Below are 25,956 nucleotides of genomic sequence, written 5' to 3'. Positions count from 1 at the left end.
GCGACGACCCCACTGCAGCTCCAAGCGTCCAACACCAGGGGAAGTGGCGGGGTACTTGACAACGCAACGGAGCAGCTCGACAGACATCCCACCTACACCTACATTTCAAATTTTATAGACAAAATGCAGTCGGGAATATCAGGTATGGGAGATATTGGCTCTGTATAGGAGCCAGAACTAACTATTACAGCTTCTCAGGAGCTCCAGAACGAGTTCACCTCGTTGCTGTCGAACGACACCTTCGGACTCCTCGCAACCATCGAGAAGGAGTCCATGGTCCCCATCACCACGATCCCTTCCAAGTCGAGCTCTTTTTCCGATAACCTGTCTGGCCTTGAGCCTCACCTTAAGACCGATACCGCCCTCTACATCATCCTTCGTCGTCACGAAGATGCTCCTCGATTCATAGCCATTACCTACGTCCCCGACTCGGCGAAGGTCCGCCAAAAGATGTTGTTTGCTTCAACTCGCTTGACCTTTGTGCGTGAGCTGGGCACAGAACACTTCCGAGAGACCATATTCGTTACAACGCCTCAGGAGCTGAGTGCCAAGGGCTTCGAGAAGCATGATGCGCATAACAAGATGGCTGCCCCTCTCACCGAGGAGGAGCAGCAATTGGGCGAGGTTAAGCGTGCTGAGCAAGAGGCCGGTTCAGGAACAGGACAGAAGGAGATCCATCTGAGCAAGAACTTTGCCATGCCTGTCTCTGAAGATGCCATTGCTGCTCTGAAGGAAATTGGCCAGGACGGCGGTCGAACTGTGACAATGCTGGTTAGTACTTAAGTCCAAATAACTCCCCGCCGGAAACTGACCGCTCGACCCAGAAAATCAACCCCAGCACCGAGACAGTGGAGCTCGTTCCCGAGGCACCCACGCCGAGCGGCATCACAGACCTGACAAAGGCCATCTCATCTACCGAGCCGCGGTTCACTTTCTACCGTTACACTCACACACATGACGGTTCCGAGTCTAGTCCCGTGCTCTTCTTCTACACCTGCCCGGCGACACCCGGAAACAAGTCCATCAAGTTCCGCATGATGTATCCCTTGATGAAGCGTTCCGTGCTCGAAGTTGCTGAGAGCCAGGCTGGGCTTAGGCTCGAGAAGAAGTTTGAGGTGGAGGACCCTAGTGAGATTACCGAGCAGTCGGTTCTGGAGGATTTGCATCCCAAGGCTGCGGCCCGACAGGGCTTTAGCCGTCCTAAGCGACCCGGTCGATAGATGATGTTCCATGAGAGTATGACATTGTTATGATGAATGCTCTTCTCTAGTATATGGTGGTTTATATATACTTATGACTGTTGAATGATACGAAAAAAGTCAATTGTCCAAACTACAAATGCTGGTATTTATCCAAGAATGCATGCGCGCAGTAAGAACTCAAACCGCCCCCTTCCTATGCATGGTATATCTTCCTCTATACTTTTGATCCTCCTTTTCTCCTCATATACAGTCCCCTTTCGATCTTATATACGTGTTATCCCGTTCTTTTATTCCTCGTACTTGTTTCCGACGAGAGAAAGGTTACTCCTCTCCATCTTATCCTTCAGGAACTCGTAAACAGTAAAGGTGACAGCCTGACCGGGAGCGACACGCATAATTCGGGGTGTGATACCCTTGTAGAAAGCATGGAATCCTTCTTGCCTAGAAATTGTTAGCATGGATCAATTTTCCGTGTGTTGTGTGACTTACTTGAACATATCGGCAGCAATTCGAGTAATACGAGTCCAAGCACTAGTTCCAGGCTCAGCACCACCTCGTTGCAGACGCGTCTTGATAGTATCGATAGGCGCATTACTCAAAGGTCCCATAGCTCCAGAAACAAGACCACAGAGAGTAGTCTGGTAGTTGGGCAAGTTGGTGTTCTCGTACTGCGGCTGCCACTGCTTCAACCAATCCTTAAAGTAGCTGTACGCCGTGAAATTGACAGCCTGGTTCGAACCCTGCCTCAACGCCGTCAAACTCACACCACGATACAGCGCACTAAAACCCTCCTCCTTAACAACAGTGTACAGCGCATGCGCAGCGTTACGGTACTTGGGAACGTCGAGCGGATCTGCCATGGAGTGGTGCTGCGCCTGGAGACGAATCTTGATAACCTCCATAGGCGTCACGACGCAGACAGCTTCTGTGACACCAGCAGCAAGACCAGCGATGAAGACACTCTTTCCGGAAACGGCGCCCGTTTCGTCGGCGAGGAATTGCTTGTATTTCTCAAACGAGGTGAAGCGGATGGCCATTTTGGGGACGATGCCTGTGAAGACGGCGCCGAGACCCTTGTATAGACCGAGGGGCGTCTCTTTTGCGACGATGGCGGCGCCTGTTTTTAGGAAGCCGCGCTTGGGGGCTCCGGGTTGGCGGGCGCGTCTTGAGAGTTGCATACGGACTTTGATTGTGTCTTTTCACATGTTAGTCTTTTCTTTGGTCTTTGGGACAAGGTTTGCGGGTTGGCGCATGAGGAGCTTACCGAGGGGATGGCAGGCGAGAGCTTCCATCATACCAGCACCACCACCGGCTGTGAGAAACGTTAGCTTTACTGTTCGCTTTTCGCTTCTGATAACCGTTTCCTCAAACAAGAGGCTGTTATTCTGCATTTGGACGTACCAATCAAGTTGACAGCCGCTGAAGGCGGCGCCTTTTTGCCGTTGCCATTGCCGTTCTTTGAAGCCATTGCGACAGCTGTTTCTTGTCTGTAATCTTGCACCGAGCTAATATGTACACTGAGATCAAGTCGCGTGCTATTCGCAAGTCCGAGAGTTTGCGCCAAGTCGTTTCAGAACCGAGGTTGTGGATATTTTCGAGGAGAGTCAAGACCAAGACACAGAGATACAGGAACAGAGGAGACCGGAACTAAGAGAAGAAAGAAACCAAGAAGACTAACAAGAGCAGAGATCGGAAGAGGGAGAAGAGGAAGAATTTAAAGAAGGCGCACATGAAAAGGATCCTTGTCGGTCATGGACCGAGCCTTAGCTTTTCTTATTTACACACCTGGAGAAGGATACCCCACATTTTGGTGAATTACGGGGAAAAGTGAGTTGGAGTTTTGGATTGGATTGGGGGTAAAAGGAAGACCTCGGACTTGAATACTCCTCTGTAGCAATTGTTGGCTATGTCTAGTACAGTTTCAGTACATCCTAAGCTGTGACTAGAAAGTATAAGCCTCTCCAATTACTCACACTCTCACATGCAAGCTGATCTAAACTCAATAATGTCTATAGATCTTCACAACTCTGACGTCGGCACAAACCCTTTACTTGGGCCCCACTACTGGTCCGGGCAGGCGGAGGACCGGGGTAGGGAACCACCATCCATGTGGCCGAACACATGTAAAGAATTGATGTTGATGATCAAGAGCAGATGACTCAGTTAAGGTGTAGAAATCTATATTGCTCGGTGTATGAGATGATACATACCGAGAGAAGAAAGGTGACGTCGGTACTTTGCCGACGGGTAGCCGAGCTTGTGATATTGCGGGGTCCCGCAGCTACTCTCAGAGCTGGTGTCATGATGGAATGGCTTGCCATGATATTAACTAGCTGGTTGCCTGGATGACTGATATAGATATAATGCAGCTGAAGGGTCGTCTTGCATTTATTCAGTTTCTACTACCAGCAACGATATAGTCAATCTTCGAACATCCAATTCACCTGGAATATTCGTATTCTTGCGACAAAGACACCTCCAAATAACAGCCAATCATCATCTTTCCCCCACAGTCAAGTTATGCATTCAACCCACCAGCAATTAAACCCACACCCTCTCCAAACCATCATGAAAAGGTAAAGCGTATGACCGAGCTTTGCCGAGGTTTGTTATTGAGTCAGCGAGACAACACTGAAGTTAGTGTTTATTTTCATACTGAATAGTCAACAGCTCTGAATTATCATCTACTATTTATGCCTTGGTAGACAAGATGGCATATTCTAAAGATCTGACAGGCTGGTAACAGTAGCTGCGATCCTCAAACTCACTCTCATAACCACAGCCGATACTAAGACGATATAAACCGTATAAAACATCAACCGCCCAAACAAATATCCTAAGCCGCGGAACATTACTTTCCCAGCATTACAATCACGGCTTCTTTTCCTATGTCTTCCGTTCTATCCCGTCTCCTTTTATTACCCCAACTCGGAATAGATGGCTCGGAGCGTCGGAGATTCGGAACTGGGGTTCAATTAATTTACGATCCGATACATTTCCCGCCGGACTTCAATGTCCCCACTACGCGGAGCCGCGCCCGTTGAACTGTAGCCGAAGACTTGAGGGAAGCATCCGCTGTCGCTACGGACAATGACTCTTATTCTAACGATGATCTGTGTTTCTGACTATATGCTCACACTCTCATGATCATGGCATAATTGAGTATTTCGAACAAACGGTCCTGTAACAGGGAAGAGGCTGCTTGTCAAATTACACGCCGAAGCGAGGCGCTTGAAATACAATCAAGCTGATTGGTTCGCATAACGCGAAGGCTTGTAAGTCGCATAGAGCCGGGACATCAAATTGCGGCTCGTCTCGTAACCCCCAAACTCTCAAATTCAGGAACCTGACAGTGATGGAAGCGACAGGGGTAATTTCTTTGAGTTGAAGTGCGTTTGTTGTTTGTTTTGGTTTTCTGACTTGATTGCGACAAACTGCTTTTACTGCGTGAATATATGAAAAGACCGCTATGATCACTCATCAGTACGGTGACATGGACGACAAGCTACACGGTCCATTCTAGTTGCTGAGCATGGGTTGAGTGTACTGCCAGAAAAGACCGTCAGCGAAGCTCACTGTCTCAACACGGCAGAAAGGATCGACTGGATCATCAGCTTCGACCCAGAACCGACCCTCCTAAGAAACCGTTCAACAGTCCTTAATTACCTGTTGGGCATGTTGACGAAGGTGGGATGGTGAGGCAGTGATCCCCGAAACTAGTTGAATTCGTTGTTTTTGCGATCTGTAATTTCTTTCGCTACTCCAAACTCCAGAGAATATAACAATCTGGATGGTGTTTGGGTAAAGCGTACTATAGGAGTGATTGCAGCTCAAATCAGGCGGCGGGAATGCGCTTCTGGGAGTATGCCAAGGCGTGTCGGACTATCAGTCTCCTTATGGTGACAACGTATGGCTCATTTTGGATGTCTCCCAATCGCATGAGCTGTTTGTTGGGATAGTTGCCTAGAGTAGCGGTGCCATCTTGTTTGCAGATGTCATGCGTGGATTCTTCTGTATGCCATTTTCAGCCCGTTTTATCGTTCACGTCCTTCATTCTTTTGTTGGATTCTTGGCTGATGGGTTGACCGTCCTCAGGGTACTTGGTATATTACGATACCCGCTGTCTAAGCCGGGTAGAATAGACGGAGATCGGGATGGGACTCTATGCGCGGTCGCGAACCCGTGAAAGGTCTGGGAAGACCAGACCTGGGAGTGAGAAACTCCAAATCGAGGAGACGGTGATTATAGTCCTACGAACTTCCGGCTCTCGCCTGGTTTCGATTGCCTTGCATTGGGCTTGATGGTGCGGTCACTGGGGCGATCTGGATGCCGCCTTGCTGCAATCGCTTCTCTGAAAGCAGCGATTCCCATTCGGAGGTATTGGACATGGTTACCCTTGGTGTTTTGGAGTGGACATTTGGAATCTGGAGGCCAATTCGGACCGCACTGAACCAGATCTCCTCGGTGTTATTGGTAGCTTCAATTATATCAGGGATTGGATTGCGCAGGAGGGATTCGATTCTGAGTAGATAGTTGGTGATCTCCTGATCCTTGTCCTCCTCGTTTTGGTCGTCTTGAGATGGAAAGAACAAGTGAGACGCTGTTATTTGCCCTTTTCGATTAAGATGCCAGCTGTGACCATCGGGTACAGCTCGCCTTGGTCGACTGAGCCGATCATGGTTCCTGGGTAGAATTTCCCATTAACCAGATGTTCCAAATACATGGCGGCGTTGTGTCGGAGTAGATAAAAAACCACAGTAACCACCAGAACCAATGCAGGGGATTCAACACACCTGAGTTCGGAAGCTGTCACCTCATGATGATGTGTAACATACAACTTTGTGGAACTATCTTTACACACCCGTTTCGTGGTGTTACTTGGGCGTTTATCGACATCTCATCCGACAAAAAACCGGTCATAACGACGACAGTAATTCACTACCGGGCTATGAAAGCCGAGCAGAACGACGATTAAGTCCCACACAGAATGGCAATGACTATTCCCACTGGACGTGATCATGCGACAAACACATGATCCACGCGTAGCACCCTGCAGATGAGACCCAGCCAGACAACTGGCAATGCGTTTTAAACGGACCAGGTAGCTCATATCCTACCTCACTACTGGAACAAGAGTCAAGCCAACTGACAATATACAGAATCGCTTCCCCCCCGCCCTGAAATTCCACCCTCCGGAGCTCCTAATAGCTTGATAGCTTCTCCCAAATTTGTCGTGTTACTTCCTACCTTTAGCATCTCTGGTGGGACGACCGCAGGTGCCGCTTTCTCCTCGTGCTGGAACATGGTATGAACTCCGAGTGTTGAGATCAGCTACCAGGCGTTGCGACAGTACCACTCCAGTAATTGTCTACATTAACCTTGAAGATGATGACGTGGTACCCGCGAAATCACTGGATCCAATTCCGGTAGCGGCTTGAGCACTTTGTCGATGACGCAGCAGTCCTTCTGAAAAGAACATCCGATTATACGAGACCTTTCTAAAGAAGATCTTACCCTCTATAAAGATCTACTATCTCACGTTATTAAAGCCCTCTTATTATCAGAGTACCACTCAAGTTTCCATGACAAGCACCGCCGCAGAAGAAGACGCGCTATGAAGACGTTAACCAACCCTCACCCGACTACTACCCAAGCCACGCAGACTCTCAAGAGAAACCTAACGATCACAAGTGAACTTCTGTTTGTCTATAGGATACATGCTGGGACCAATTGATCGCTTATGCCTGTGTACGTTTCGATGGAGACGATAGTATCCCGCTCCATTTTGATATGGGCGGGAAGTTCATTTGTACCATCTGCATCTGACCATCTCTTTGTCAGTGTAATTGCCGGCTGCACATGTGATACCTGAAGAGCTAGGGGGTACCACCCTGGTGATACCTTCAAGGTCTCACTAAGAAGAATGACAGCTGCCGTAACAGATAGGAATCGGAAGCGCTTGGCCGCATGGTTGAAAGCTGTCGCACCGTAGGAAGCGTGTGATTCAACTTCACCTGGCAGTCTGACTCTTGAGTAATCTTCAATCTTGCTATTAATACCCGACTACCTATTTACGTTTTAGCCAAATCCCTATGTATGTTTCTTTTCTTTCCAACAATCTATATAAATATCTACCTACTCCCTCCCCAAATTCTCCGCAGGACCACATTCAACAACCCTCCCCCTATCCAACCTCAAACACCACGTCGCATCCTGCACAGCCTCCAACCGATGCGCAATAGTGATAACCGTACTCTCCCTCAACTCCTGCCTCAGAATCCTCTGTACAGTGGCCGCTGTCCCTCTATCAATCGACGCTGTCGCCTCATCAAGAATAACAAGACCACTTCGCCGAAGAACAGCGCGACAGATACCTACGAGTTGGCGTTGGCCTTGACTTAGGTTCTTGCCGCCTGCGTCGATGCGAGAGTCGAGACTCCAGTCGGTTCCGAGCACACGGTGGATGGCGTTTGTGCATTCTTGGTCGGAGAACTTTGTTTCTGGATCGATGTTGTCGCGGAGGGTGCCGGGGAAGAGGATGGGGTCTTGTTGAATGAATGTTACGCGATGACGGAGGGCTGTGCGATCAACTTCAGCGAGGTTGATGCTGCCTATTGTCACGGCGCCTGAGGATGGTGCTTGGGTTGCAAGGAGGGCATTTGCGATGGTTGACTTGCCAGATCCTGTTCTGCCGAGGACGGCACATGTTGAACCGCCGGGGATCTCGAAGGACACGTGGTCCAGTACGGAGGGAAGATCGTCGGCGTACTTGAAGGACATCGAATCAAAACGTACGCTATCGCAAGGTCGGGGCCAGTCTTGAGGGGGTTCGATATCACCACTTGGCTCTTCAGGCACACGGTTCAGTGCATCAACTCGTTCGAGCGACACAGCATCCAACTGAAGAGCAGCAAACTTCTCACAGAGCTGCTGAACAGCAACCATAGCAATATTCGTCTGCGTAAGAACAAAACCGACCGCACTAGCAGGAGTACCCATATACACCATCGACAGAACAAGAATGCTTCGCATAATAGCAGAAGACATACCGAGTCGAAAGTCAAGCCAGAAAGTCATACTCCAGAAGAAATGGTCATGCTTCTGAAAGTCATCGACAGCTTCCAAGTGCTTATCCTGAAAGCGTTCCTCGACTTTGAGAGCACGAATGGTAACGAGACCGTCTTGCATGACTCCGATGTTGGCGATGATGGGAGTCAGGTAGCGCATTTCCATTCGTCGGAGACAGCGTGAGGCGGGGACGTATATACTATAGAAGTAGGAGAAGAGTATTCCGACCACGAAGACGATGAGGACTAGGAAGACTTGGTGTGTCATGATTGCGAAGAGGCTCAGGGCAAGGGCGATCATGTTATAGACGAATGACTCGAGCGGTGCAAGAATACCACCGTCGACCATACCCATGTCGGAGATTAGGCGGTTCTTCAACTGTCCTGTCGGCGTGGTATCGTGATATCGGAAAGATGCCTTGCTAACCCTATCAATAGCAATTCGGAAGAGCACCTTAGCTGCGCGGATGCTGATAGAAGCGAGGAGGACCTGAGCAGAAGCATACGCCACAACCTGCGCAATAGAAAGACCAGCAAGAACGTACAACCAAGGTCGAGGATGTTGACTTGGGTTAGGAAGACCCCAGTAGCCATTGATAGCAATATCTTCAAGACCCGCAGATTCATGACCCCAAGCTTCAAGAAGTCGAGCACGCGCGATATCGCAGTATCGAGAAAGACCATAGAACAGAGCTAGAGAAAGCCACAGATGCCAACCTCCTGCGCTCATATACTTTTGGTAGATTGTCAACGGAATAGCTCCTGTCTCTGTTACCTGCTCTGGAACGTCCTTTGATCCTGGGGCGTCTTCAGAGGTATGATCTTGGGAAGTTTCGTGTGCTTGAACATCAGTAGCAGCCGAGTTGACATGATGAGGATGTTCCAGTTCTTCTTTAAGTTGATCTTCTGATAGAACATGTGCAAAACCATCTTTGATATCAACGACTTGATCAGCGTGTTTTAGAACAAGATCATCCCGATGTGTGACGAGCACGATATTTCGCCCTTGAGCAAGTGGTCCACGAAGGAAATGCTGGACGATGTAACTAGCCGTATCATGATCCAAAGCCGCAAGAGGATCATCCAAGAGAAGAATACGACACTTGCTGTAGACAGCTCTTGCAAGAGCAACGCGCGCTTTTTGACCACCTGACAGACCAATGCCTGCTTCCTCAAGCTTAGTCTTATCACTTAAAGGAAACGTCATAAGGTCCGGTAGTAGGGCACAAGCGCTGAGAACCTCCTTATACCGCTCAGGTTCAAACGGTTCGTGGAAGAGGATGTTTTCTCTGATAGTTTTGTTCTGTAACCATGGGAGTTGCTGTGCGTAAGCAATTGGCTCATCAGCTCGTGAGAAAACACCACTGCGGTGCTCCAGTTCGTTGAGGATAGCGAGCAAAAGACTGGACTTTCCAGAACCGACTTTTCCTCGTACAACGTTCAGGCCCGTTGAGAATTTGAGGGTAAGATCTTGAAGAACGAGATGATCAGTAGCAGGGCGTGAGAAAGAGGCGTTGATGAACTCGATATCTCGATCTTGCGAGCCACTGAATGCATCTTCATCTCTATCTGGTTCGGACATGTACTTGTTGACACGCTCAACAGGGATAGTACACTTCCAGACCGCCGAAATAAGATCAAACGCTTCCCTGGTACTAGCCTCTAGCTGCGCGAAGAGTTGAAGGGAAGGCCAGATGACATCGTTAGGTAGTCCTTTCCCAAGAATAAGTGTGTAAAGACAAATACTCGCAAAAGGATACACCGCTCCGCCAAAGACATTAATAGTTGAGATTGCCGCGTTGACGATAGAGATATGAAGTCTCTTCCTCATCTCGACATCTCTGAATCTCAGGATTCTATCACGCCACGAAGATGTCCAGCCGTTGAGCTTAAGCGGGCGACTAGCCTCTACAAAATGCGCAACAGCCTGCGCTCTCCGATCCGAATGCGCTGTTCGTTGTCTCTCAAGCTTGATAACCTGTCTTACAAGCAGAGAGTTGCATGTAATAAAGATGACCATGAAACCGAAGCCGACACAAGATGGCCAGCCCATTATGTCGATGAGGTAGTAGATTGTCACGATGACTTTGATCGGGGTGGCGACTACACGTGCGAATTCCCAGAATCGTTGGGATATCTCGTAGGTATCGCCGCGGATGAGGTTGACGACTTTTGCGTTTGAAGCTTGATGGTCTTGAGATGGTTGTGTTGCCTTAGACTTCTTGCGTCCGCGACAGCTCTTGAAGAACTTGGATAACTTTCCAGAGTTCGATGAGCCATTTGTCTCTTCCATATCTGAAGGATCTTTTTCTGTCATCTCAGATCCTGGGACAGCTCTTGTAAGAAGCTTTCCAAATAGACCAATGAACGTCTCTCCACGACTCCTCTCATAAGCCTTACGAGAGTACCATCCCGAAGATGTCCTCGCGAGTTGACGGAGAGTATCAATGCTGAGAATCACGACACACCACAAACCAGCTTCTGCAGGATCACTCTTATCAAGGGCCTGATAGAGCTTACTCGTAAGTCTTAGGTTAGAAACTTCAGCCACGCGTTCCACAACGGCTGCGAAGGTCGATATAAAGAGATCCAACCCATTGGCTTCGATGAGACATGGCAAAAGTTTACCCTTTAACGTTCTGAAAGCCATGTAAAGTCTCCAGTGCTGGAACTCGTAGGGCAGCTGCCACACATCGCTAACCTCAATCTCACGCTCGCTAGCGACTTTGGATAATGGGTTTACCCATCTCATCGTCCAGAATTGGAAGAGCGTGAGATTATCCTCCGGACTTCGAACTTGGTTTGATGGAGCGGCTTTGATGCTTCCGATGTCTGAGGTACCCCAGAAGGGATTGCGAATGGGCATGTTTCCGATAACCAAGATGGCCAGAGCCTCAAGAGTAAGATGCGCAATCTCAAAGGCGTTTATCGAGCTGTTCTTAAAGCTCAGATAATAAACTGCTCGAAGGATAACTGCCGTCGCCATCATGAGTAGGTACTGCATAAACAATGACTTGGGCGTTTGGACCGGAAGATCGATAACGGTAAGCAACGTTGCCACTACCCATGGCACAAGTCCCATAAACGCAGTCTTCTGATCAGGATGGACAACAGCATAACTGATAACCAATCCCAGCCCAGTAAGAGCAATAACTAAAAGACACAACGTCCAAAACGTCCATTTTCTGCTCTTTGCTTGAAACGGTTCACTTTCTTGAGCAAACGGTTTCAGCCATTGAGGAAGTAAATTCTGCAACGGTTTGCGGCAGAGGTAAAGTAACAATATCGTGCATGAAGCGATGTCTACACCGAGCATAACGCTCATCTCGCGTTTCGGCCATGACTCGGACCAAGTTTGATAGAGAGGCTGATCAGAGACTGGCGTGTTGAAGAGCTGCTTTGAGAAGCTGGCGTGGTAGAGGTCTACGGCTGCCATACTGGCTAACAGCCAAAGCTCGTGGCTCAAAGATCAAGGGCCTGGATAAGGTTCTTAGCTAAGCTTCGTGTAGGTGGTAAGAGCTGATGGTAAGATTTGGTAGATCGATTGGTACATGTGAGATATAAAGTTGGATAGATATTACTGTGCGTATACAATAGGCAAGAAGATATAGTTCAAGAGAAATGGCGTCGATAGATATACAAACGGAAAGCGCGGCACATACAAAGGATTGTAATATCGGGGCTGGGCGATTCACATAAAACTCTATTCGTGGCGCGCGCAAAACAACACAAATAACGATGAATAAGTAGCCATTGGCTCACTGTATCTAATCAATCAGATAATTGAGATGCCCATTTGTGCGGTAGGGTATCAATTGATGCAGCAGACAACTGCGTGAAAGGGTGTAGTGAGTGAGAAGTGAGAGTCTCTGTTAGCGGTGAATTCTTTTTTGTTTCCCCCGGGCCTCAGACCAGACCCCAGTGGAATGCAACATTATCCAATGAGATGTAGCGACGATCTTGTGGGGAAGAGTCGTTGTTGAGCGTGGAGCAATAGCCGGATGGGGTTTGGTTGGTACTTTGGTTCAGTGGTTATTAATTGATTGTTGGTGAGGAAGGATGCGATCCCATGTCGTTTGAGGGCAACACTCAGTCATCTGCGGTGAGGCGGCGCAGTGAGGAAATGTCGATTCCATTGTCAAATTTTATTGATTCATCGCATCGTGGCGTGGATAAAGTACCCGGCCCATCAGTGTAGATACCGAATCTCTATCAGTGCCACATCTAAATAAACAAAGCGCCTCCAACAACTACCATGGACAACATGGTTATCATGCCAACACCGTTAGCAGACAGCGCCGCACCCGAATCTTGACTTTCTGTGGCAGAGGCCGCCGAGCCGGTATCGGAAGCTGTGCCAGTTGAACCGGATTCTTTGGATTTCGATCCGCCGCTTACGAGGGCGGAAAGCTTGTCGTCGTCGGTGAAGTAGGCTTTGACGGAAGATGCGTTCTTGCAATCGCTGGGCGCATCGGCCTTGCCCTTGACGAAGTTGGCGGCGATGCACTATGACCGTTAGCGATGTAAAGTTTATATGCACAGACGCGAACTCACCTGGTAAAGAAGACCATCGACAGCCGAAGACACAACGTTCACCCAACCCTTCTTGCCAACAAATTTCTCAGGGATTGTGACTTGCGGTTGGCAGAAATCACCGAGGCCACTCTGCTGAACAATAGGGAAGACTTGTTCCCAGCCTCCAGAGGCTTCCTCGTCGGTAGTAACGCGGAAGAGCCAGTTGCCTTGTTGATGTGTAGATCGAAGGGCGATAGCTTCACCACCAACGTGGAAGTCGACAAGCTTGTTCTTGGAGAGATCGGGAGTGAAGCCACCACAGGGAGACTTGTCCTCGCTCTCATCTTTGAAGCCGATTGTGTCGGGGTACTTGACTTCGAAGTGGGCGAGGGACAGACCGCAGAGGGCGGCTGTTGAGAGGAGGAAAGAGGAACGCATTGTCGTAATGTGATTATTTGGTATATGGGAGAGGAGAAAGAAGAGGCGTAGAGAATTGGGGTGTGGAATGAGAGTGTCAGACCAGACGTTGAAGGTGGTGGGCGGTTGACACTTTTTGTAGCAGTCGCGGATCTCGGCAAGGGAAGGAGGCAGAGGCTGAACTACCTGCCTCTAGTCTGGGCGTGCGCGGGTTTCTCTATATAGAAGGTACCCTCATACCGCCAGAGCTTTATGAGACAAGCACCCCAATGCGAAACTCTTTGCAAATACTTCAATTCAAGGGATGATATTCATGGTAAGAGAAGACGTTATAAGTCCTGAATACCGTAAATTCACATATCATATATGTGTAACAGGTCTTATTCTTGATCATAAAAACTACGTCATTGAGGCTCTGTGTTCCCATGATAGACCCCAAGTCAATGCAAGCCATTCCACTAGCTTGAGCGTTTCCATGCAATTTACTCACAAAATGCACTCTACAATCAAATATCCATGGCTTCCAAAGCTATCTGATAGCATATTGAGCTTGAATGCAGCTTGCCTTCATCACCAAATGCCATGTTAGTGGCGGCGAGCACGTTTGAGTCTAACTTTACCCCAAAAGTCTAGAACCAAAAAACAAGGGTCCCCCCTTGAACATGCGGAGGGTCCAATCAGCGGCGATCGTGCACGGGCCTTGCGGTTGTTTGAGCAAGTTTCCCTCTTGTAAGTGAGCGAGTTTTCTCATTCTATTTGGTGGTCATTTTTCTAAACGAGCTCATAGAGGTATTTGTTAGAAGATTTTGCGCTGATTCGGGTATGCGGCATGAAACGGATGGGACGGAAAGTATCTGCTAGATGCCCGAGGATGATCCCTCAAGAGTTTACGAGGAGGACAGCGCAGTCTAGACAGATGGTTGACATGTTCTCCTTCAAATGAGACATGTTTAATTCAGTTCTTGGAGCTAGACTGATTCTAGATCATTTCTTCAAGCCATATTGAGAAGTCAGTTGCTATCCCTGGTATGGGTGGCTTACAGTATCCTGTACACTCAGACTTTACCACCGCGGGGTTCAACTTCACTTCTTAACTTCACACCTCATCATCCCACATCGACTCTTCTTCCTTCATTTCACTGTTTTGTTGTATACCCGTAGTATCTTGGCATTTCGATCATCGAGTGAGCCAAGCCTTCCTACTACATCAACTTGCTCAATCACTCTCACCCTCTTACGTCGACCATTCGCCGACCCTGGATTAATCATACAATTCCGCTGACGATAGCTGACGGCAAAATCTGATTTGGACAGAACAGCATGATCTATTGAAGGGACAGAGAGAATCCCCCTAATTGAAATCTCGATATCTTGACGGTATACAACGACATCACGACGCTGGCCGTCGCGAACCTTTCATCTTGACTCAAATCTATTGCCTCAACGCCGTAGGCGTACTATAGCCCATCATGGATATGGGCCACATGCATCATGACACCAGTCTACGGATGGAAGTCAACTATGCCTTCGCTCGAGGATATTGGTACACTATCGCCGGTGTCGTCGGTGCACTCCTCACTATCCGTGGCATCAATCACCTTGAGGCTCGACAAAGGTAACCACAACGATCTCTGCTTCAACACTGACACTAACATCACAAAGATTGAAAGCATGTCGCGATCCCTCAATAGACCATCCAACTCGACCACGAGGACCATTCACCCAAGCATGGGCAACAGCAACCGCCATCATTCGAGAAATGGGCCACCCACAATATTATATCCCCATTAAAGGCCTCCGATGGGCCACGCCACTCCCACTTGGACGCATAATCGTTCTAGCATGCTACTGGGTCGTTATCGTCTACATGATGAGCTGGCAGGTGTCAAAGAACGATGTGTACTACTGGGAACGTATTGGGTATCGCAACGCATGGGTAACTCTGATGCAGTTTCCGCTGGTTTATCTCTTATCGACAAAAGTCAACGTCATCGGATTCCTCACAGGATCCAGCCATGAGAGACTCAACTGGTTGCATCGATGGGTTGCACGCACAATGTTTGTTACTGCGACGGTTCACGGGTTCCATTTCTGGACCATGTGGGTGCGCGCCGAGTTTCTTGACTATGCCCTCGAAATCATGCCTTTAGTCAAGTATGGACTCGCAGCTTGGGCCATTCTGCTTTGGAACGTCGTGACTGGTATTGTGCCCATTCGAAGGCTTTCGTATGAGGTGTGGGTGGCTCAGCATGTTCTCACCAGTATTGTCATGCTGTGGTTGCTCTACAGACATATCCCTGCGAATGCTCGCTGGCTTCTATGGATGAGTATTTCGTTCCTTGTATTTGACCGCGCTATGAGATGGATTCTTCTCCTATGGCAGAACGTTCGTCTACGACCTCAAGGAACAGCCTGCCAGGGTATGAAGCATCTTGGACATCGAGTAGCTGCTCGTGTTGTTGGACCTGCGACCACTGTCATCACTATCAAGGATGTGCACTTCAAGTGGAAGGCTGGAGAACATATATATCTCTGGGTGCCACGTCTAGGCCCATTCGAGGCGCATCCATATACGATTGCATGCGCGCACAAGCTCGAGGGGACGTGTTGCTGCAACAGTATCCAGCTTGTCGTCCGCGCCCATGCCGGTTTCTCAAAACGAATTCACGAATATGCAACAAAGAACTCAGCTTCTGAGCTCACAGGTTTCGTCTCAGGACCCTATGGCGTCCCTCCACAGTGGAATATCTATGAAACCTTGGTCTTGATTGGAGCCTCAACTGGAGCGAGTTTCGTTATCCCCATCCTCGAGAGTATTGCAGCGGCGCAAAAGTCGAATTGCACAAGAAGAGTTGACGTTATTCTCACTGCAAGAACAGCACAAGAGATCAAATACTACGTTGAAAGAGCAGAAGAAGCAGGCCGCATGGTACGCGCCAAGGGCATCGCCGTCAGCATCCACGTCGCAGTAACAGGGGCCGACAACAAAACAGAAGGTCCAATTTTCGTTTCACGCCCTGAGTCAGAATCATCGAGGTCAAGCGATTCCGACGATATCCAACCCGCAAAGGGATCTACAGGATGTTGTTGCAGCAAGGGCACAGACGAAAAAGGATGTCCGAGCGATTCACCATGTCGCGTGGAAAAAGCCGTTTCGGTGCCCGAGCTCATTCGAGAATACACGTGCCGCCCAGACATTGAGGCCATGATCCGTGAGCCAGTAGAGCAAGCTTGGGGGGAGACAGGGGTTGTTGTCTGTGGTGGACGGGAAATTGTGGCGCGGACGAGGAATTGCGTTAGTCGTTTGAGTGATGAGCGAGCCGTACACAAAGGAACGGGTGCGCAGGGGATATATCTTCATGTGGAGGAATATTCGTTCTAGATACGGATACTCTGTTAGTAGTAATCTTGGACATACATAGCAATAATGACGATGTTTGCTGCAGCTTATTTTGAAAGAGGTTGGAACAGGGGTCATGTCACTCTCTGCATCCACTGGAACGTCTTTTGAGATTCAGGTGACAGAAATCGACAGTCTGAGTGTCCGACTAAAGTGACTAGACTATTTTGCTTGCTTTACACTTGGGGGTCATCATGGTTGTTTGCTGTGCCACAGCAACGGTTAGCAAGGGGATTAGACTCCCACCGCACCTTGACCCTGTTTTAACTGAAACTGTTTGTTATGGCATGAGTCCTGGATTATTTCCCTTGGCTTTGACGTCAATTTGAATCTCAGTCTTTTTGTCTCTCCATTCCAGATCTAACCATATTGGAATGCAAATTCTAGACTCGAGTCAAGTCTCGAACTGATCCACCAACTTGCTTCTCCCCAGCGGCTCGATCAACCCCTAGCTCCCTTGCACTTAACCCACCAAGGCTAGTTCCCCTTCATTTCATTGGCTGCACCAACCCTTGAGTCCCCGAATATCCATTCCCTCCACTTCTTTTCCTACCTTCTCTCCATTGTTCAACTTCACCCTTCTTCAACCCCATCTCTTGCTGTTATTTGTTTGCTGTTTCCTTTCTTCATGCTTCATCTCTGAGATTGACTCTTCACCGATACCTAGCCATGCCTTCTAGGCGGCGGTATCACTATCAGGCGCGGCCTTCAAGGCCTTATGCGCTGGCGCAGGCTGGTGTGAGGTTACTCGCTTGGATCACCAGCCTCGCGGCTATTCTGCTGCTCGCGTATGTCTGCAAAGAATGGTCGTCCAAGAGTCAGGTCATTATCGCAGGTGCTGTGGGGGTAAGTTTGTTCTCTACTGATGAGTGCTGTTGCACAAGACTGACGCGCAATAGTGCGCAATCGCAATGCTCAACGACAGCTGGGAGATTCTAGCGGTGACAGATACCTCATTTACAGTACCGAGATTGGTCACATCGCGAAAGGTCCTACATGATTTATTCGCGCTGGCGCTCTGTGTGGGCGGCATCATTATGATGTGGGTGTCCAACATCAACATCAACTCCGACAAGCATCCAGGACAGAGGCGGCAGGAACTGTGGCTTATGGCTGCACTTTGGGCATTGATTGCGGTGGTGTAAGTTTGCCCCTCATCATATTTTTCCCTCATGGAGAGGGTCATTTACTAATGACAATGATGCAGTGGCTGGAGATTGGTTTTCGCTGTCTGGGGCTGTGTAGACTGTACTGGTGATGCCAGACGCGCAGCGGCGAGAAGAAATAGACGACGTGGAAGGGAGAACGATCCTTGGCGACAGATGGGAATTCTTTGAGGTTTCACATTCGACATGCGGGAAGCCCTCAAGAAACGGGCTTCATTCAGTCATCTCCGGCACGACGTTCAGACTCGCGGTTCGAGCAACGAACAACGATTGAATTACATTACGAGGACGACAACGATGGAAATGGAGATTTGGGATACGATTCGACATAAACGCATTCATCGACGGCGCATTTGCATTTAGGACTCCGATTTCTCGATAGACATTATTAGCGACATCGACTTCTGGACATTCACGACGAATCGGCCGATTGGAACTTCTGTGACCTTCAGATACTATTAATCACGACCTGGCAACGGCCTCGATATGACTCTATGGCTGGGCTTTTTGGATCATCAGCATTCTATCATCACGACCCGTTCAATGACGTTATCTTTCTGCGCCACACCGAGGGGACTTGGAGATTTGGGTTTATGGTACCTCTCAAAGGCGACGGGACTTGTGATGTGACTCGCCTCAGGGTCATGGAGGGCTTTGGGGAAAGGGAACCTACTTCAGCATTGGTTATACACTAATACCTTCCAAACTTGGATAGGAAGGGTGCTTCCGACGGTGGTCCGAATGAGATTGAGGCCAGGACCATAAGTCGAAACGTCGATTGCATCAAGACCTATGGCGAGGGTAGACGCTCTCATTCAAAGGACTTTTAGACTGGAGCGGCCAGGGGAAACCTCTCCAGGTACGATCAACTATTGGTGAGGAGATACTCCTCCTTTATTCACTTTTGAAGAACGAATTGGAGTACCTCGGCGCCTCATCTGTCTTAGGCATACAGAACATCTACACAGCACTTCTGCGGTATTCAGGATGCTGTGTTGGGCTTTCTTGTTATCATTTTCATATTTCAAAACCGAATACCATATTAATTTACTTCGGGTTTTTACTTCGATCATCTCTTATGTCCATTGCCAGTGAGCCTCTGAAATAGTGACATCGCCAACGCCGTTTACATTCATTTATACAGCTTTGAGTTTCTTTCAAGTGTTCACCCGAACATGATCAGAACTTCCTGAAAACGATGTTCGTGCTTTTAGGAACGTCAATCGAACAATTATTTTCCCTTCGAATGCTGGCTATCAATCTGTCAACGTACGGTACAGCTGTTATCCATGCCTCGAGGTGTGCTGCTGACAAAGTGTCTTCCAATGGAGAAGTTTCGAATATTCTCTTGGGAATTATCTTTTAACCCTGGGCCTTTTGACCAGAAAGAGCACGTCCTGGTCGCGATTATGGCGAGTGTCTCTTCGACGACTCTGCAGTAGGAGCCTACGTTGTGACCATCATCCAAGTATTGGAACTCGATATATTCTACAGAGAAAAGGTTCTCTCGAACAGCATTCCCTGGCAGGTTATGACCCTAATCTCAGCGCAGTTCGTTGGATATGGCTGTGCTGGTATCGCTCGTCGACCTTGCGTGCCTAGCCTCGATGCTGTGGCCAAAGTCACTGGCAAACATCACCCTCACCAAAGCCTTGTACAAGGACAACGGAATCAGGGAAGAGAGCGCCAACGGATGGAAGATGACGCGATATAAGTTCTTCCTGATCTGCTTCAGTTCCATGTTTGTGTACTTCTGGGTCCCCAAATTTCCTGTTCAGAGCCCTCGGACTGTTCAACTGGGATATCACCAAGCAACGTCACCCTCGCCCTCATCGCCGGGTCTACATCTCGTACCAACGATGGACTGGAACATTGCGACATATCTTGGCGACCCCATCGTAACTCCCTTCTTCACACTCATGAACTACGTATGTGGCATGTCATCGTTACGTATTTCTGTACTTCAATAACGTGTGGGACGCGGGTTATTTCAGCAACCTTGTTTACCATAACTCGGTGAGTTGTTACAATGTTTCGCACATATTACTTCCCGACTTCCCTCGGCGTACCACGAGTACAGTGTTCCCCTCGTGACCAAGTGACGAAGTATGCGGTCGCCTTTATGATATACCGGTGCACATGTATCTCTAGCATCGCAAACATATCTACGAGCGTCGTGGAAGAGAAGATCACGAGATGATGAGTCTGACGATATACACAATTGACTCATGTCTGCATACCCTGAATGCCCTCACTGGTGGTACCTCGCGATTCTTGCTATGTCGTTTTGTACTTGCATGTATATTTGTGAGCGTATGGCCAATAGGAGGTATCATTTCAGCCCGGCTGTGCACCATCATACTGCAGATACCGATCGGGGTATTCCTTGATATCACGAATCTTGAGCTTCCAACAGCCATCTTGGCTATGGTCATCGGCGGTCATGTGCTCCATGATCTTCAACATGCTCAGTTACATGTCTACCCACCAGTCGCTGAATCTTTCATGTGATCTCAAGTTTGCGCACTATGCCAAGCTTCCTCCTCGGTGAGCCTTTTCCGCACAGGTGTACGCAACCTTTTTAGCAGGAATTTTCGGGCTGGGGGTGAGTTACTGGTTACTTCGCAATGTTGAAGATGTATGCCAGATGCGTCAGAGAGAACGGTTCACCTATCCTCGTACACGTTCCTACTTCATGTCAACAGTCATATGGGGAGTTGTCAGTCCCCGTCGCCTGTTCGGAACACAAGGACCCTACCGTGCCCTCTCACACACACAATCCTCCCTGGCGTCATATTCCCCATACGTGTACTTTATCGCCAAACGCTGGCGCAACTCCTTCTGGCACAACATCAACACCCCTGTCCTCTTCGCTAGGCACCCTTCAACTGGATCTACATGCAAGGCACATTAGTCCTAGCCTTCGTCTTCAACCTCTTCGTAAAGCAACGTGGTGGGAAAAGTATGCGTACGTGCTGACGCGCGGCTATTGGAATTTCAGGCGCCATCATGTATTCTTCGGTGCGGCATGCTGGAGGTGGCGAAATAGGATCCATGAGCAGGGCATGGGCTTGTTGGCGCGGATGGAAAGGTTGTCAGGTGTTCGATGTTGCACGTACCTGAAAAGGGTTACTTTGACATTGGGTTTGACTGGAAGGTGTAGGCAAGTACTGTTAGCTAAGGATGATTGTGTGGTGTGTGAGTGTCTGAGAATAGTAACTTGTGTACCTGAATTAGATCCGGCTGGCGATTAGCAAATGGCCCCATACGGACATACCAAACACATTTTTCGCCTTCATCATAAATGGTATCAGAAATGGTTGATCTCCTAATCCATCTGTTTAACCGCGCGCGGATGATGAAACATGCGGCCTACAGTCGCCACTCTGGGGATATGTTTAGCAACGAGTGCTATTAACAGCAAGAACCAACAACCAAACTAAGCCACCAATCATCAAGAGCCGTGCTAATCTCTTACACGGGGGCCAAGAATAGGTAACTAGAAATAAAATCCTCGATAAACGCGCGGTCGATTTGTTATGCGGCCGAACTGTCAAAACGCATACCCTATAGTCGCTGTCGAAGATGTCTTATGCGCTTGCTCTGTTCCGAGGGAATGGTAATCTAGCCAGCGAGAGACCGGCCATGAAACGGCCTGCCAATGAATTGAAGAGAAAAGCAAGTAGTTCAGGTGTATCCGTACTGTGAGGGAACCAAGTTGTGCGCGTGACGGATCGTGAAGTTTACGAACTGATTGCCAAACTCAAAAAGAGGCAGCCCGCTGTGATATAACACCAGTATCAAAATGGAAAGATAAGTATCAAGGAACACAATGACGATGATGAAGGGAATGCGGTATTATCACTCTCGAATTTTTGAATGCTGCGCCTACTTCTACTGTGGAGGAGGCAGTGTCTAGGGAATAAGACCTAGCTGGGGGTACAAGGTCAAGGTCAAGGTTCTGCCTTACAGGGCTGGATGAGACTATACCTTTTTGGTCCGTTTACCCAGACCTTGAGAATTGGTCCTTGCTCAGCCATTTTTCAACACCACGTTGACGGAGGGAATTATCGTGACGATGGTTGTGATACACCAAAAGTGATGTGATGCATAAAGATTTGTATAGAACTCTTTGGAAATATTGAGGACTTACAAGATTCATTGGTTGAAAAAGAGGCAGCCAGAGGGAAATTTGACCCTTGCTTGGGGGCCGTTGGGGGCCGTCGGACTTGCAGGTTCGGACACGGTACCAGCAGGCACAGTTATCCGTCGGACAAAGCGAAGTCGTTGTAAGTAACTCGCCCAAAGAAGGCAATCAGTTTATGGCAATGGTTATCATGAACCAATGAAGTAGCATTGAAAATGTAGATACAGTCCTTGGCCAAACTAAACCACAAAGATTTTGGATCTTTGGTTAACTAGAGTTTCATGTATGTCGGGGCCTGGAATACTCGTAGAGTAGAGGTAATTGATGTAACGCACAAAATGTAATTGCCAAGACCTTTGACATGACGCACGCGCGCCCTTAAACTTCAGTATGTCAATTAATTAGATCAGTGATCACTGCTCATGTCAAAGCTTTTCTGTAAGTGCTTCTTGCATCATTGTGTAAATCAACTGTGCACATTCGTTGGCTCTGACATGCTTTTGGTTCCTGTACTAGTTCCCGCTTCGGGACTATGCATGTCAAAAGTGATATAAAGGAAGAGGCATCCAATCGATCCTTGAAGACGATCAGATTATCCAAGATGCAATTAATTAATGCGAGGCTGAAGTACCAAAATCTCAAGAATATCCTTGTATTGTTTTAAGGCTGAGGGTTGCAGTGGACGTTAATTAGGGTGGATTGAGGACAGAGACCAAGCCTCGATTGCACTGCCCTACAGGGGTTTCCCCATTGAGTCAGGCCTGGCCGTTGAAGATGGACACACCCAATGAGGGAAAAGAGAAATTGTTTGTCCACTTCTCAATGGTCAGAGATTCAAGTCATAAGGCTAGCGCTAATCGAGTCCTTGATGACTCAATGCCGGTTTGGTCTCATGATGCAGAACATACTGTAAGTGTACAGTACGAGTTAAGTTCGGTAACTTTGACGCTCACCGAGCCAGAAGGATTTGGTGCAACAGTATGCAACTCTTTTCGGGACCTGAGTTTGAGTCTAAAAATTGTTTGTATCTTCTGGACCCTGTTTCAACCTTGGCCGCGCGTTGAAGGCCTGTAGTCCTAGATTAGGCATGACAATGGAGGTCAGGACATTCATTGCTTTCCATTGAGTAACTCATTTTCGTCACTTCTCGTCCGTGACCTCATCTCGATACCCGTCTTCTAGTCTCAATTCCTCGATCCAACTACCAGAGCCTCAACTATGGAATGAACCCATTACTTCTTAATCACTGGTGGGTCGTGGCTGAGAAGCCCTGGGAGTCATCGGCAGGAGGGTTCGCAGGGGCCACTGCAGGGGTTTCTTAGTGGCCGCACCCGGTAGGCAGAAACGGCCTTTCTCCACTTTCTGTCCACAAGGCTGCCTTTGCGAACTCCAAGCCTCTGGGAGGCAGCACCACCATTAGATTTGCAGGTAAATATATATCGCGAACCATTTTGCGAACCAGAAATTATGGATGTACATTACACACCAGGCATCAATCTATACTAGACATTTTCCACTTACTATTTTGTGCACTACTTTAGTCCCCAGGCATCTTTCTATCGGTAGTACCTGGCTTACACACTTACTTGACTTTCACTTTCAAGCTACCCTCCCTCACTGCCACCACTTCTATATAACCATCACCACCTGCACTTTTTCCAACAACCAAACAAACAACTCAATTCATCTCAACTACCAACTTCTATACTATAAAGCTTCAACACTACCAAGCTGTCTTCACAACTTGTTATAGATAACACCATCTACAACAATCGTCGTCGCAACTCTACTACAACTTCACCAGACCAAACCTTGAGACAATCTCAAAGAACATATCGTCTGCCTCCTGTTATCATCCAAGAGGATCCCCCTCTGCGCAATCCGCGCTCTCAACCTCAAAACACCGACACTATGTGTGTTACCAACATCTACACTTACGACTACCCCGACGGTCGTCGTGAGCAATACTCTCAACCAACTCTCTGTGCCAACTCTCGCCATGGTCAAGTCTGCGCCGACAACTACCGCTTCGACCATCCTGCCTCATTCGTTGGTGCTTACGATTCTTCATCCTACTATCCTCCTACTCCCCAGTACAGCCCAGCTCCTTCAACACCACGCTCTGGAGACGAGTCAGACCGTTCCCACACCAGCTCTTCAAGCAAGAAGGACAGACCATCAGGTGTTTACGTCAACGGCCAAAAGGTCCTTGACTTGAACCGCAAGCGTCGCAACTCTCGACACCAGGAGCGCATTGTCATGGTTGACAGCCCTCGCACTCCTCCCCAACAATGGTCCGCTCCTGCTTCTCCCAATGCCAACACCTACATGGTCGACTCATCCCGTGGCCCTGTCATCGTTGACGAGCGAACTCGTCAACCTGAGCGCCGAGTCCAAATCGAGGTCGTCGACAACAACCGACACCACAAGTCTAAGCACCACCGTCACCACTCCAGCAGCTCCAAGGACAGCCGTCACTCCAACGAAGACGATGAGCTAAAACGTCTTCGCCGAGAAGAGCGACGCGCTCAAGACAAGGAGGAACAGATCCGTCTTCGCATTGCTGAAGCCAATGCTAAGATCGCCAGCCGTCCCGTTGCCCTTGCCCCAGCTCCTCCCAAGCGCTCATCTACCTACAAGCGACCCTCCGTTGAGATCCCCGTTGATCAGATGCGCCGCTTGAGCTTTGAGGAAGAGCGCCGTGACGACAAGGCCCGCCGCATTGCTCGTCGCGAGGAGCAGAAGGAGGAAGAGGAGATGCGCGAGCGTCTTCGTGAGCGTCTTCAGTCTAAGCAACCCACGCGGCGACTGACCGTCTCCGGAGGCAGAAGGCCAGATGTTTTCGACTACCGCTACGAGTGATTTCAAAGCTTTGAAGCATTGTACTACTTTTTGTCTTTTTGTCTTGTATCACTTTGAAACTGTTTTATTCAAGCGAATAGGAAGTTTAGCGATTTGATTTAATGGGATTTGGGATAGACTTGGGAAACACTTTTTTGTATACGTTATTATTTGGGAATTATATTTGGGATACCAGTACCAGTACCAGCCAGTTAGGAATTACAGGACACTAGCTAGATACAAGACACAAAACAAGAAAAAAAGAGGAATCCGGAATGGATTTGTTTATCAAAACTTCAGTTTTCCACTCAGTGACGTGAATGCGAATGTGAATGTGGATGAACCTCCATGACTTACAGAGGAGAATCTCTAATGGCTTCAACAACGGGCTTGAACTAAAGCAGGTACAAACCCATTACAATCATGAAAAAGAAAATCTCGCCATGTCTCATGATCAATGTGTAAGTGGGAAAGGCTGCACACTGAGACACGCCGCGATCGCAACGTCCAAGCCAAGTCCTACACCATCTTCCGACCCCGGAGCCTCGGCAATAAACAAAGTGTAAAAAGAATGATCTACTACATGCATCAGAAAACAGGGATTGACCCAAAGTTCTTTTTTTGCCTCTTGGTGGGGGGTCGAAACACCATGGTTCGAAACATGGGGTCGTTTTGGGACTTTGGTAGAACTTCATTTTGAGGCCGTTGAAATGCGAGCTGATCACGGAATTGAATGATAACGGTTAGTTGATGTGATGCAGGTTTGAGGCACGTTTGGTATGAGCTGCTTTCGGATGAATTGACCATCTCAAAGCGGAAGAACTAGTTCACCCAAAGTCCTAATCGGCATTCCCATGCTGCAATCCGCATTCGCGAACTGCAGTGGGATGGAAAGTACGTTCCCGAATTTCGCCTTTCTGCCTAAAAATTTGTCCTACATCAATCCTGGTCAGCCCGTTATGCCGATCGAGAACACCCGCCTGCCTTGTGACACCCAAAGGACAAGGCACCCGTGGGAAAGGGTAGTTTAATCAGGAATGCTGATTTTGACGTGCGGGGTCTTTGATCAGGTACTGTACATACTTGGTGATTACGGCTTGCATTGAGTGAGTCACTGGTGAGGGGATGTTCGATGTAAGCCAGTTCGGGAAATGGCCGACGATGCAAGTTCGGTAGTTCAATAAGAGTTCACGAGTAAAGA

General features: G+C 48.5%; 7 protein-coding genes across 7 annotated transcripts; 4 read left to right on the top strand and 3 right to left on the bottom strand.

Annotated features, from left to right (window-relative positions):
• The first annotated feature begins 38 nt into the window (after positions 1–38).
• Positions 39–1,309, top strand: B0J16DRAFT_336681 (uncharacterized protein). Its single transcript, XM_046127264.1, has 3 exons — positions 39–142; positions 191–771; positions 825–1,309. The coding sequence occupies exons 1-3, from the start codon at positions 124–126 to the stop codon at positions 1,218–1,220; spliced, it is 996 nt and encodes a 331-aa protein (XP_045984143.1). The 5' UTR covers positions 39–123; the 3' UTR covers positions 1,221–1,309.
• On the bottom strand, positions 1,224–2,926 carry B0J16DRAFT_89507 (mitochondrial carrier domain-containing protein). Its single transcript, XM_046134645.1, has 4 exons — positions 2,604–2,926; positions 2,467–2,514; positions 1,692–2,397; positions 1,224–1,643 (listed from the first exon to the last, which is right to left on the bottom strand). Exons 1-4 carry the CDS (start codon positions 2,668–2,670, stop codon positions 1,490–1,492), a joined length of 975 nt encoding a protein of 324 aa, XP_045984142.1. The 5' UTR covers positions 2,671–2,926; the 3' UTR covers positions 1,224–1,489.
• A 3,995-nt stretch (positions 2,927–6,921) lies between these two features.
• B0J16DRAFT_89377 (uncharacterized protein) lies at positions 6,922–12,129 on the bottom strand. Its single transcript, XM_046134644.1, has one exon. The coding sequence runs from the start codon at positions 11,703–11,705 to the stop codon at positions 7,338–7,340; it is 4,368 nt and encodes a 1,455-aa protein (XP_045984141.1). The 5' UTR covers positions 11,706–12,129; the 3' UTR covers positions 6,922–7,337.
• Positions 12,100–13,363, bottom strand: B0J16DRAFT_89357 (uncharacterized protein). The gene is made up of 2 exons (XM_046134643.1): positions 12,824–13,363; positions 12,100–12,775 (listed from the first exon to the last, which is right to left on the bottom strand). Exons 1-2 carry the CDS (start codon positions 13,220–13,222, stop codon positions 12,494–12,496), a joined length of 681 nt encoding a protein of 226 aa, XP_045984140.1. The 5' UTR covers positions 13,223–13,363; the 3' UTR covers positions 12,100–12,493.
• A 1,307-nt stretch (positions 13,364–14,670) lies between these two features.
• On the top strand, positions 14,671–17,746 carry B0J16DRAFT_264429 (uncharacterized protein; the record flags this gene model as incomplete). Its single annotated transcript, XM_046123357.1, has 4 exons — positions 14,671–14,816; positions 14,864–16,500; positions 17,269–17,447; positions 17,501–17,746. 4 exons carry the CDS (start codon positions 14,671–14,673, stop codon positions 17,744–17,746), a joined length of 2,208 nt encoding a protein of 735 aa, XP_045984139.1.
• Positions 17,747–19,055: 1,309 nt separating this feature from the next.
• B0J16DRAFT_336650 (OPT oligopeptide transporter protein-domain-containing protein) lies at positions 19,056–19,860 on the top strand. Its single transcript, XM_046127263.1, has one exon. It carries the CDS (start codon positions 19,330–19,332, stop codon positions 19,735–19,737), a length of 408 nt encoding a protein of 135 aa, XP_045984138.1. The 5' UTR covers positions 19,056–19,329; the 3' UTR covers positions 19,738–19,860.
• A 3,780-nt stretch (positions 19,861–23,640) lies between these two features.
• On the top strand, positions 23,641–25,052 carry B0J16DRAFT_89256 (uncharacterized protein). Its single transcript, XM_046134642.1, has one exon. It carries the CDS (start codon positions 23,826–23,828, stop codon positions 24,774–24,776), a length of 951 nt encoding a protein of 316 aa, XP_045984137.1. The 5' UTR covers positions 23,641–23,825; the 3' UTR covers positions 24,777–25,052.
• The last annotated feature ends 904 nt before the right edge of the window (positions 25,053–25,956 follow it).

Source organism: Fusarium flagelliforme, assembly GCF_020744385.1.
Source record: "Fusarium flagelliforme strain FIESC 12 MPI-CAGE-AA-0113 chromosome Unknown B0J16scaffold_3, whole genome shotgun sequence".
Classification (NCBI taxonomy): domain Eukaryota; kingdom Fungi; phylum Ascomycota; class Sordariomycetes; order Hypocreales; family Nectriaceae; genus Fusarium; species Fusarium flagelliforme.
The sequence above is the reverse complement of the archived record's forward strand: the minus strand, read 5'-3'. Positions and strand labels throughout refer to the sequence as shown.

What these genes read in the sequence shown, in the direction of transcription:
- B0J16DRAFT_336681 (XM_046127264.1), top strand. An exon ending in GTCGAACTGTGACAATGCTG is followed by an intron (nt 772 to 824) that starts GTTAGTACTTAA and finishes CGCTCGACCCAG; the next exon opens with AAAATCAACCCCAGCACCGA.
- B0J16DRAFT_89507 (XM_046134645.1), bottom strand. Translation starts at nt 2,670, where the DNA reads ATGGCTTCAAAGAACGGCAATGGCAACGGCAAAAAGGCGCCGCCTTCA. An exon ending in AGCGGCTGTCAACTTGATTG is followed by an intron (nt 2,515 to 2,603) that starts GTACGTCCAAAT and finishes CGTTTCTCACAG; the next exon opens with CCGGTGGTGGTGCTGGTATG. An exon ending in ATTGCTGCCGATATGTTCAA is followed by an intron (nt 1,644 to 1,691) that starts GTAAGTCACACA and finishes AACAATTTCTAG; the next exon opens with GCAAGAAGGATTCCATGCTT.
- B0J16DRAFT_89377 (XM_046134644.1), bottom strand. Translation starts at nt 11,705, where the DNA reads ATGGCAGCCGTAGACCTCTACCACGCCAGCTTCTCAAAGCAGCTCTTC.
- B0J16DRAFT_89357 (XM_046134643.1), bottom strand. Translation starts at nt 13,222, where the DNA reads ATGCGTTCCTCTTTCCTCCTCTCAACAGCCGCCCTCTGCGGTCTGTCC. An exon ending in TCGATGGTCTTCTTTACCAG is followed by an intron (nt 12,776 to 12,823) that starts GTGAGTTCGCGT and finishes TAACGGTCATAG; the next exon opens with TGCATCGCCGCCAACTTCGT.
- B0J16DRAFT_336650 (XM_046127263.1), top strand. Translation starts at nt 19,330, where the DNA reads ATGGCTGTGCTGGTATCGCTCGTCGACCTTGCGTGCCTAGCCTCGATG.
- B0J16DRAFT_89256 (XM_046134642.1), top strand. Translation starts at nt 23,826, where the DNA reads ATGTGTGTTACCAACATCTACACTTACGACTACCCCGACGGTCGTCGT.